This window comes from Myotis davidii, unplaced genomic scaffold (assembly GCF_000327345.1).
Source record: "Myotis davidii unplaced genomic scaffold, ASM32734v1 scaffold17, whole genome shotgun sequence".
NCBI classification, from domain to species: Eukaryota; Metazoa; Chordata; class Mammalia; order Chiroptera; family Vespertilionidae; genus Myotis; species Myotis davidii.
This window is the reverse complement of record NW_006288624.1, coordinates 3,169,588-3,181,579: the sequence shown is the minus strand read 5'-3', so window position 1 is coordinate 3,181,579 and position 11,992 is coordinate 3,169,588. Positions and strand designations below refer to the sequence as shown.

The following is an 11,992-nucleotide window of genomic DNA, read 5'->3' as shown; positions in this document are numbered from 1 at the left end:
CCCCAGAAGAGAGAGAGAGAGACAGAGAGAGAGACAGAGACAGAGACAGAGAGACACTGATTTGTTGTCTCCCATACTTGCCCCAAGAGAGAGAGAGAGAGAGAGAGACAGACAGACAGACAGACAGACACTGATTTGTTGTCTCCCATACTTGCCCCAACCAGAGATGGAACCTGCTACCTATGGATGTGCAGGAATTGAACCCACAATCTTTTTGGTGTACGGGATAATACTCCAATCAACTGAGCCACCCAGCCAGGGCCATTTATCATATCTTTAAACATTCATCTACCAAGACATTCATCATAAGCAAGAATACTTGCTTCGATATCTTGGCTGTTGTAAATAATGCTGCAAAGGCCCTAACCGGTTTGGCTCAATGGATAGAGCGTCGGCCTGCGGACTCAAGGGTCCCGGGTTCGATTCTGGTCAGGGGCATGTACCTTGGTTGCAAGCACATCACCAGTGGGGAGTGTGCAGGAGGCGGCTGATCGATACTTCTCTCTCATCGATGTTTCTAGCTCTCTATCCCTCTCCCTTCCTCTCTGTGAAAAATCAATAAAATATATTTAAAAAAATAATGCTGCAATGAACATAGTGATACAAATATCTTTCCAAATTAGTGTTTTTATTTTCTTTGGATAAATACCCAGAAGTGGAATTGCTGGGTTATCTGGTAGTTCTATTTTTAATTTTTTGTGTGATATCATCTAATTTTATAGTTTTAAATATAATTAATGGGCTGATCATGCCGAAACGTAGAACTCCAACCTTTTATAGCTACCTGTCTACTTCACATCATCCCTTTAATGTCTAATAGTCATCTCAAATTTAACAGAATGTTCCTAACAGATTTTTTTAGTTTTCTTCCAAAACCTGTATTATCCCTAGTCTTCTCCACCTTTAAGATTAAAATCAGGGATACATCCTCCCCTTAAGGGTTGTTCAACAGAAGTGATATAATTGAAAGTCAAGACACAAACATTATGGCTAAATCACCTGTACAAAATGAGGATGCTGCCATGTTTTAGAAGCATTATTTTGCCTTTTTCCTGGGGATGTGGGGATGGAGATGTTAAATATGTTTCTTGTCCCTGACTCATGCCTGATTTTTAAAAAATGTATCTCTATTATTATTGAAAGTATTACAGATGTCCCCCCTTTTTCCCCATAGATCTGCTCTAGCCCACACCTACCCCCCTCATACCTGATTTTTTCTGGAACTTCTAGCTACAGACTTCTTTGCTTATTTACAGGTACAAATAATTGGTGCAATAAGTATTGAATTAAGTGAAGGTCATTTTCCCAACAGCATCCTTCTGTAGGCACAAGCTTTGGGCTTGCCCGAGGTCCACTGTTTTTCTAACTATTACATTTCCCTTCCCATTTAGGAGGTATTAGCAGTGCTATCTCTAAAATAGATTTTGCATCCATCTGCTCTGTATTTTCCTCTAATTCCTCCCTAGTCTAAGCCTCAAGAATCTCTCATTTGGATCTTTTCAGTAGCCTCTTGACTGGCCCACCCTGCTTGAACTTGGTATTCTTACAATCCCTTCCCCATACAGTAACCAAAGTGATATTTTAAAAATGCAAATCAGATCATGTCACTCCTCTGCTTAAAACCTTTCTATAGCTTCAAATAAAACTAAGATGTCTTAATTACTTACACGTTCTTAAGGACTTACTAGTATATGCTCTGATCTCTCTCAACATCTAAAATTTTCTCCTAGTTGCTTGCCATCCTCCTCATTACTTTCCAGCCTCATTGGGCCTTCATTATATTGCTTGAACAGAACGATCTCATTCCTGTCTCAAAGTCATGGTTTAAATTTAACTGAGATATAAATGCCACAGACTAGGAGTGCTCATTATGTTACCTGTTCAAGCCCAGAACATGGTATCAAATCCTTCTTTACTCTCTGCTGCCATCGTGGGGTCACTTAAAGAATCATTGGCTTTTCTATAAATTTATCAGCTCTGGACTTTTAAGAATTTTGCATAAAAGAATAATTCCACAGGTGTTCATTATATTATTTATGCTTTATAAATTACATACAACTCTGTCATTTTGATGTATCACATATATAAAAACATAATAGAGACAATAAAATATAAAAATTAAAACAATAGTCCATAGTATATGATCACAAATATGTTAAAACTACAAGTATTTTTAGATGCAAAGAAAGAAGTCTGGAAAAAAATATTAGAATGTTAACAGTGCTTATTTCTGGGTTATGGAGTTTGGATATTTTTTTATTTTTGTATAATTGTATGTTTTTGGCAATAAATATGCAGTGCTTTATTTTAAAAAAGAAAAGAAAAAGAATCCTGAAACTAAAATGGATTATCCACTGGTCCTCAGGAAAGAGGATTCTAAACCAGTATTCTCTAAGTGAGTTACTGAAATATGGAAAAAAGTGTTAGAAATATTGTCTGTAATGACTGATGCCATTATTCATTTAAAATTGTTATTTTTGTGTATATGTAATGATGTAACACATTAGTATATATATTACTACATGCATATAATTATAAATACCTAGGCATACATGTTGTGTATGTCCCAAACTTTTTTTTTAAAGCCTTACCTGAGGATATTTTTTGTGTGGAGTTGTGAATACTAAGATTGGACACATTTTGGAGAGGAAATGAAGGTGGAAGAGGTGCCATAAAAATGTTCTTCTCCCACCCCTGCGGATTCCATGTCACTTACTGTGGGGACAGAGGAAGGAAGGAAGGAAGGAAGGAAGGAAGGAAGGAAGGAAGGAAGGGAAGAAGATTGGTTGCCTCCTGCACACACCCGGCCGACTTGGGCTGGGAATCGGACTTGAAACCCAGGTATCCTTGATGGGGAATCAAATCCTTTGATGCTCTGGCTGACACTCTAACCACCGGCCTGGGCTCAAATATTTAAAAAAAATTTTAATATATATTTTTATTGATTCCAGAGCGGTAGGGAGGTGGAAAGAGAGATAGAAACTCAATGATGAGAGAGAATCATTGGCTGCCTCTTTCACACCCCCTACTGGGGATCAAGCCCACAACCCGGCATATGCCCTTGACCAGATTTGAATCCGGGACCCTTCAGCCTGCAGGCCAATACTCTATCCACTGAGCCAAACCAGCCGGTTGCCTCCTGCACACCCCCTACTGCGGACTGAGTCTGCAATCTTAGCAGGTGCCCTGACCAGGAATTGAACCAGGAATTGATGCTCAACCACTGAGCCAAACTGGCCAAGCTCAAATATTTTTTATGAGTTGACCAATCAAAAAAAAAATCAGAGACCACTGAATTAAATAATGCTAATAAAATTAAAACATGTCATGTCTTTTCCCATTAAGGGTTTCATTATTTTCCATGAGTAATAAGTGATACTGAGACACGAAGATGTCAGAAAGCAAAAGGGGTAAACATATGAGAAATAAAAACTAGATCTTCTATTAATTAAGCCATATTGACTCTGCTAGAGGCATTATTTTTCCAATTATGCACTTAGTATAAATTGTGTACCTAGGCCTAACTGGTTTGGCTCAGTGGATAGAGCGTCAGCCTGTGGACTCAAGGGTCCCAGGTTCGATTCCAGTCAAGGGCATGTACCTTGGTTGCAGGCACATCCCCAGTGGGGAGTGTGCAGGAGGCAGCTGATGGATGTTTTCTCTCTCGTCGAGGTTTCTGGCTCTCTATCCCTCTCCCTTCCTCTCTGTAAAAAACCAATAAAATATATTTTTAAAAAATTGCGCAGTAGTCAATTTCTTGTAGTTTTTTACCTTGTCTGAGCCCCAAGAAATAGGCACATTAAAGATTAAACTGGCATACTTTCTTTTGAGGATATGGAAATAGCCCTCATCAATAAATCGGTACCTAAGCAGGGAAATCCTAAGGCTTTTATGAGTTAAGCCATGGTTTTACTTAGCATTGACATTCAAGTTAAGGGCTAAGACCCTCCTGAGTTTTGTTTTTAACAACAATTCTTTGTGATCCTGATTGCTGCTTCTTTGTGATACTGGTCATCTCAACAATGATGTATCATTCCCTTGATTACTTGTAACCCTTTGTTTATTTACCATGCGGTTTCTAAGGATGTGAGCTGTATAGTACTCTACCTGAAAGGTTGTCATCCTTAAGGCAGGTTCCATCTCATATAAGTTTATATCCACAATGGCGCCTGGTGCAATGCCTTACATACTGATACTGTAGTAGTAAGAGGATAGCATTGCCTAGAGCAGGGTTCTCCACTGGTAACATTTTGGGGAGATGATTCTTTGTTGTGAGGGGCTATCCTGTACATTGTAGAGTGTTTAGCAGCATTCTGGCCTCTACCTAGTGGATACCAGTGCACTCTCTCCCTAGTTATGACAACCAGCAATTTCTCCAGATATTGCCAAAAGTCCTGGGTGGGGTGTGTATGTGCAAAATCAATGCTGGTTGAGAACCGCTGTTCTAGAGATAGGGAAGTTTAGGTTCTAGTCCTGACTTTGCCATTCTCTTTCCATGATTAAGCAAACTGCTTTACCCATAGGGCTTACATTCCTCTCTTGGAAAATGAGGATTAGAATTTATTGGACACTAAGGAACCTTTAATTAATGTGAATTTTGTATGTAAATATTTCTGGGAATAGCTTCTTTAGCTTTAAGCATTTTCTCCAACTTATCTATTACCTCAAAAATATTAAAACTATACACCTGAGCCCTGGCTAGTATAGCTTAGTTGTTTGGGCATTATTCTGTGCACCAAAAGATTGCTGGTTCAATTCCTGGTCAGGGCACATGCACAGGTTGTGGGCTTGATCCCTGGTAAGGGGCTTGCAGGAGGCAGCCAATTGATGTTTCACTCTCACATCCATGTTTCTCTCTCTCTCTCTTTCTCTTTCTCTCTCTCCCTCCCCCGCTCCCTCTCTCCCTCTTCCTTCCTCTCTCTCTAAAAATAAATAAAACATCTTAAAACAACTACACACCTGCAAGCAATACAGAATAATATTGTACATAAACTGTAATTGAAAAATAAAATTAAAAAACAAAGCAAAAACAAAAAAGATTAAAACTAGATCAGTTAATATATAGTTATTTCCATCTCTTAAGGTATAAGGATCCTAGCTTATGCCAGTATATATTTTCTTCTTTTATGACCAATATTTGTGACCATAAAACGTTGAGAAAGCATTCTGTGCTACCAGGATTTATTATAATGACAGGTACCACTTATTGTACTAGCATTGTATTTCCTACCTCTTTTTAAACATCGGATCTTGAAGCAGTGATGATAAGGTAAATGAGTCAAAGTCACTAGCATGTAACGTAAGAGAGTCTGGATAATAAAAAGAGTTATGTTTATCATCTGGCACTCTGCTCCTTAGCCTTTTTTTTCCCATTAGCCTTTTAAAACCAGTATGTTTCACATGACTCTGCCAGTGTGTGTCCCAGGGCGCCTCTGTGTCAGCTGGTCACTATTTATGGACTGCTCGTATTTCAGGCTCTGGAGTTTGGGCCTTCAGTATCCTTTGTTTAAGTTTCTGCTTTCCAAAGTTCATTGCATTTATTAGCATAAGCTGATTCTTAGATTTGAACCAAAATCTAGTCAATTGCTCCCTTTGGGAAGGTAAGGATGTTCCTCTTAGACTTTTGCCACAGTTTCATGTTGTACTTGGTACTGTGCTAGGGTATGAACTGTGGCCCTGTTTTTTCCTCTGTTGCAGGTGAACTTGGAAGGGAAAGCCAATCCTCTGTCACTTCTTCAAATGGCCTCCCCAAGTGGCTTCTGTGTCTTGGTTCGCTTGCCCAAGCTGATCTGTGGAGGAAAGACACTACCAAAAACATTATTGAACATGTTGGCAGATGGCACTATTTTAAAAGTTGGAGTAGGATGTTCAGAAGATGCCAGCAAGCTTCTGCAGGATTATGGCCTCTTTGTTAAGGGGTGCCTGGACCTCCGATACCTAGTCATGAGGCAGAGGTATGGTTTGTATGAATGCTGCTAGGATTCTTGTAGCTGTGGGGCAAATATTTTAGCAAGTTTATAGATTAATAAGACTCAATAATGAAGCATCTAAAATTCGTCACAAGCGTATAGGCTTCTGAGATGCATATTAAATTTGTAAGGAAATATTCCAACTTCTGAGAAAAGTTTAGTTACCCAGAATTGATCTTTTTATTTATTTTTATTTTTTATTTTTCTTAGAATTGGCCTTTTTATTTTTATCTTTTTAAAATATATTTTTATTGATTTCAGAGAGGAAGGGAGAGGAGAGAGAGACAGAAACATCAATGATGAGAGAGAATCATTGATTGGTTGCCTCCTGCAAGCCCACTACTGGGGATCGAGCCTGCAACCCAGGCATGTGCCCTTGACTGGAAACAAACCCAGGACCCTTTAGTCCACAGGCCGATGCTCTACCCACTGAGCCAAACTGGCTAGGGCAGAATTGGTCTTTTTAAATGAAACATTAATAAGATGTCTCTACCAGGTGTACTGGTTAATAATGCGAATTTTTTTCAATAGATGGAGTTAGACATATGTTGATATATATGCGATTTGATATGTATGCTATTTTGTTGTATTGACAGCAAGCTTCAAAACTTCATATGTCAAATTTTCCGAGAGTGTTAACATCATACTTTTACGCTTAAAAATTGCCAGAAGCCGGTCACCCTTGCTGCTTGACACAGTCGCTGCAGGGAAGAAACATCTACACAGCTTATGTTTCAAGGGACCTGGTATATGTGGCATATGTTTGCTCCCCCTCTTAGCGCTATGTGTTTTAAACAGGACCACCTCCCTGAGAAAGGTTGTTTCCCCAGGTTAGGGATTAATAGGACTAAGGAAGAGAATAAATCAGTAAATCCCCGTAGTGTTACAGAAATACCATGTACTACTTATGAAGAACTTGGACTAAGACTGTTTGCAATAGATTTGGGACTTGTTGGGCCCACATCCCCAGGGGTCTGCCCACCAGGGAAAGCACCAAAGCCTATACCCCTGGAGATCCACCAACAAAGGGCAGTCCCAGGAAAGGCAAGCAGCGAGGCTGGGAGGACATAACCTTTACTGGGTAGGATAATCTCCTTCAGTCACTTCCTTGTAGCCTATCAGTAGAGCAGTGACCTTGGAATAGCCCATGTAATAGAACACAGAGACTAACCTAGACAAGATTAAAATCAACAGAACTAGATAGAGACAGGATTTTTGGCAAAGGTCAGATAAGAAATAAGGAACTGTAGAACGTTACCCAAAACATACCATGATGTGATTATAGAGGCATGCTTATAGGATCAACTGGTATAAATACAGATGTAACAGGACAAGAAAGAGAGAACCCAACTATGCTGATCGACTGAACGCTGCCTCCATGTCCTTCATTCTTCGCCGACTCCGTCCACACCTTCAGGAACCCCTGGACCTGATAGGGCTGGACCCCAACAAAAAATGTTGAATTTCGTGCCAAAAAAAGAGCATTTGTGGGAAGCTTTAATTCATTACTTTATTTTGAAGAAAAGTGTTGCTGAATACTTCAGGAAGCTTATGGTGAACATGCTCCATCTCAGGATACTTGTGAACACTGGTTTAAACGCTTTAAAAGTGATGATTTTGATGTGAAAGACAAATAATGTCCTGGTCTAATCCAGGTCAATCATCAACATCAACTGCTAGGCCAAATTGCTTCAGAAAGAAGATAATGATCTGCTTTTGGTGGGATCAGGAAGGTGTGGTGTATTATGAGCTTCTAAAACTAGGTGAAACCATTAATACTGATTGATCCCGACAACACATAATCGATTTCAACCACGCTTTGATCATAAAATGACCAGAATGTGCCAGAAGACACGGCAAAGTAATTTTGCTTCATGATAATGCACCATCACACACTTCAATACCAGTTAAAGACACGTTAAAAGATCTTGCCTGAGAAGTATTAATCCACCTGCTATATTCACCAGACCTTGCTCCTTCAGATTACACACGCACTTTCTGAACAGCACTTCAAAACGTATGAAGAAGTGGAAAATTGGGTCTTTGAATGGTTTGCCTCAAAACAAGAAAAGTTCTATTGGGATGGTATCCACAAATTACCTGAAAGATGGGGGAAATGTGTAGCTCGTGATGGCTATTACTTTGAATATAGCACTTTTGATGTTTCTTTTGAAAAAATTAGGTGATTTGAATATACTTGGAGTTACAAAATCCGCATTATTAACCGGTACACCTGGCCTAAGCTACAAGATGTAAACTAATGGCCCCACTGGATAAATGAGGGCCGCAGATTCCTGTTTTGTTTTCCCCCATATGGTATTTTTAGGAAATTTTAGTTTAAATGCAGAAGATGTGTATTTCTGATTTCTCTTGAAAAAATTAGGTGATTTGAATATACTAGGTCAATAGTTCTAGGTGGCAACAATTGGCTGGGTGACCCTGTCCACTTTTGATGAACAAGCTCTATTCAATTTGCCGGAGTCCCCACCTCTCCCATTGTAACTGGGGGTCATCCTGAAGCATGAGTTTGGAAAACCTGCTGTAGGCCAAAATGATGGTAGCTCTAATCCTTTACTTGGAAGAAGAGAGATATCCCTTTCTCCAAGAAGTCTACTTTTACAGAAATTGAGTTGCAGTAACCTTTTCATGTATGTATATACAGGTCCTCCTTTTAATAATATGGACTGAAACAGCCTCTCTCCCTGCCTCAAATGAAACTGACATTAAAGTTTGGAGGCCCTAGCTGGTTTGGCTCAGTGGATAGAGCGTCGGCCTGCAGACTGAAGGGTCCCGGGTTCAATTCCAGTCAAGGACACAAAAGATTCAATTCTGGTTGCGGGCTTGATCCCCAGTGGGGGGCATGCAGGAGGCAGCCTATCTGTGATTCTCTCTCATCATTGATATTTCTATTTTTCTCTTTCGCTTCCTTCCTCCCTAAAATCAATAAAAATAGCCCTAACCGGTTTGGCTCAGTGGATGGAGCGTCGGCCTTCAGACTGAAGGGTCCCAGGTTCAATTCTGGTCAAGGGCATGTACCTTGGTTGTGGGCACATCCCCAGTGGGTGTTGTGCAGGAGGCAGCTGATTGATGTTTCTTTCTCATCAATGTTTCTAACTCTCTATTCCTCTCCCTTCTTCTCTGTAAAAAATCAATAAAATATATTTTAAAAAAAGAACATCAGTAAAAATAGATTAAAAAAAAAGTTTGGAGGATTTAATCAACTAAGAGAAGGCCTGATTAAAATCTATGCTAATCATAATATTTTATTAGAAAACTAGAGGCCTGATGCACAAAATTCGTGCAAGGGGCTCGGCCCTCGCATCCTGGGTCGGCCCTTGCAGCTGCTCACAGCCTCGGCCAGCCCTCGCAGCCCCAGCCGGCCCTCGCAGCCTGGGCTTCTTTCAGAAGGTCATCTGGACAGTCATTCAGCTATTCAGTCTAATTAGCATATTAGCTCTTTATTATATAGGATGAAATGTTATTTTAGCTCTGTAGTTTGGCTTATGTAAATAAAACTCATAAATATATATCAATTTTTTCAAGTACTATATTAAAATATTTACTATAAAAAATATTGAGTTCTGTGAAAGTATTTGGAATATAATTGCAGAAGCCTCCTTTCATCGGGCCCTCCTCCCTTTGGCACCACCTCAGGATGTGCCCACTGTTGCTCTGTAGTTGGAGGCAATGTGTACAGTGGCTAAGCAGAGCAGCGTGTGTGGGTGGGAGCCCCCACTCTGCCATTTCCCAGCTGTTTGGCCTTTGGCAAGTTAGTGAACCTCACTGTTCATTCCTCTGTCCCCTCATCTGTGAAGTAGAGATAATAATGTTCCCACCTTAAAGAACTGATGTATTGAATGAATTAAACTATGGGAAGAACTTAGAAATAGTATTTGAAATACAGAGAATGCTGTGTAAATTTTAACTATTACTGTCACTGTCATCACCAGTTTCCATGCTATCATCATCTGATTGGTTTGTTTTTCCAGATCTCTTTCTATGCAATTACAGTCCTCATTATGAATATATAGAAACTAGCAGTGCTCTGAATTGTTTGGCTAAATGCAGAATGGCCAAGTGTCAGAATAAGAATTTGGCCAAAGCTGCATATGACCAGGAACTTTTCTATAAATAAAAATGAAGCATTTATCAGACCTTTAAATTTTAATGAAATTTTATTAAAATGTAAAGATTATTGTATTATTAAGCACTTTAGTGGTAAACAATAAAACTTTCTGACACTGTAGTATAAGAAATCTGACATTCTAATGCAAGAATTATACTTAGCACTGTTGGCTATAGGTTGCTCCTGATTTTTTCCATAAGTAGTTGTTACTTGACTTCAGGGAGGAGTATTTTTTAAAAATTATTCTTTTCTTCATACTCTTCATATTTTATATTTTTTATTCTATGTTAACTAAAGATTATTTATTATGGAGATTGTTGTGCATGATTTTGGAATCTTTCCTAGTGAAACTTTGAAGTGGCAAAGGTGGCATCTTGTTTTTAATTCAATGTGAAACCTTCCCAAATATGAAATTCGTATTTATTTTTATAGATTTTAGAGAGAGGAAGGGGTGGAGAGAGAAAAAAATATTGATGTGAGAGAAAAATCAATCAGTTGCCTCCTGCATGAGCCCAACCAGGGATCAAAGGACCTTTTGGTATATGGATGACACTCCAACGAACTGAGCACACCAACCCAGGCACCAAATATGACATTTTAAAAAGGCTAATGACCTAAATGGAATTAAGTAACTAAAAATTAAGTACTGTCCTTTCAATGAGGGAAATGATTTTAAGAATTATGGGCAAAGGAGCCCAGGAGTGCAGCAAAGAGAAAACAGTTGGGGCTAGGTAGGATCACTGTGCCTGGATGAGGAAACAGTGACCCAGCCTGTAAGCCGAAGCTTTATTTTATAGTCAGATCACACAAAGCAAAACAAGGGGAATGGTCAACATGTTTACAATATTCTTGCAAGTTTCAAATCTATTTCGTTACTCAAACCTTTTTTTGGCAGTACTTGCTGCACCTCCCATAACCCATTAGCTACCTAGGAACAAGGGAGGACTATAAGATCAAGCTTAATTGTGCTAGGAGAGCTCTGCCCTCCAAGCTGGGACTTGTATGTGGCTCTGCCACAGGTCAGTCCAAGGCTTGACCCTATAGCCACTCCCTACAAATAAGCATTTATTACCTTTAAAATTTCTAATAAAACAGAAGAAAGTTTTATGTCTCCCCCAAATCCTTCAATTCCATTAATGAACCAAGACCTTATGCATTTTACCTAAGTGTGTCTGGAACTTTTTATATTTTTTAGTCAATACTTCTTTTGTGGGTGGTGAAATCCATCAATTTATTGCTTGTTTTTTAAGGAAAGACTTTCTTTTCTTCATCATTATGATTTCATTTCCTATAGTAGCTGAAGCAATCCTGCATGTTGTAGCACTGACGTGAACCTCTACCTCCAAGCTTCCTGCTCTAAAACTTCTAGTCTCACACTTGGTAACCAGAAATCCAATTCCACTTTTTATTTTAATCTTTATTGTTGAAAGTATTACACACGTCCCCTTTATCCTGCATTGACCCCTTCTAGCCTGCCCCCACCCTCCACCTCAGGTCTTCACCACCCTATTGTCTGTGTCCATGGGTTGTGCATATATGCATACAAGTTCTTTGGTTACTCTTTTCCCACATACCCACCTACACTTGCCTTCCCTTTGAGATTCAACAGTCTGTTTCAATGCTTCTATGTCTGTGGATCTGGTTTGTTCATCAATTTATTTTGTTCATTAGATTCCACATATGAGTGAGATCATGCAATACTTATTCTCTGACTGTCTTATTTCACTTAGCATAATACTTTCCAGGTCCATCTATGCTGTTGCAAATGATAAGAGTTCTTTCTTTTTTACAGCTGCGTAGTATTCCATTGTGTAAATGTAGCACAGCTTTTTTATCCACTCATCTAGTCACTGTTTCCTTGTTGTTGTTGTTTGTTTTTTACAGAGAGGAAGGGAGG

The 11,992-nt window shown here is 39.2% G+C and overlaps 1 protein-coding gene across 2 annotated transcripts in view; it reads left to right on the top strand.

The window, feature by feature from the left end:
* Positions 1–11,992, top strand: part of EXD2 (exonuclease 3'-5' domain containing 2) — a 79,742-nt gene that overhangs the window by 42,770 nt on the left and 24,980 nt on the right. For both annotated transcript variants that reach the window (XM_015562039.1, XM_006760761.2), the window contains exon 3: positions 5,698–5,954. In XM_015562039.1, coding sequence (XP_015417525.1) covers positions 5,698–5,954 — 257 coding nt within the window. The remainder of the gene's footprint in view (positions 1–5,697; positions 5,955–11,992) is intronic.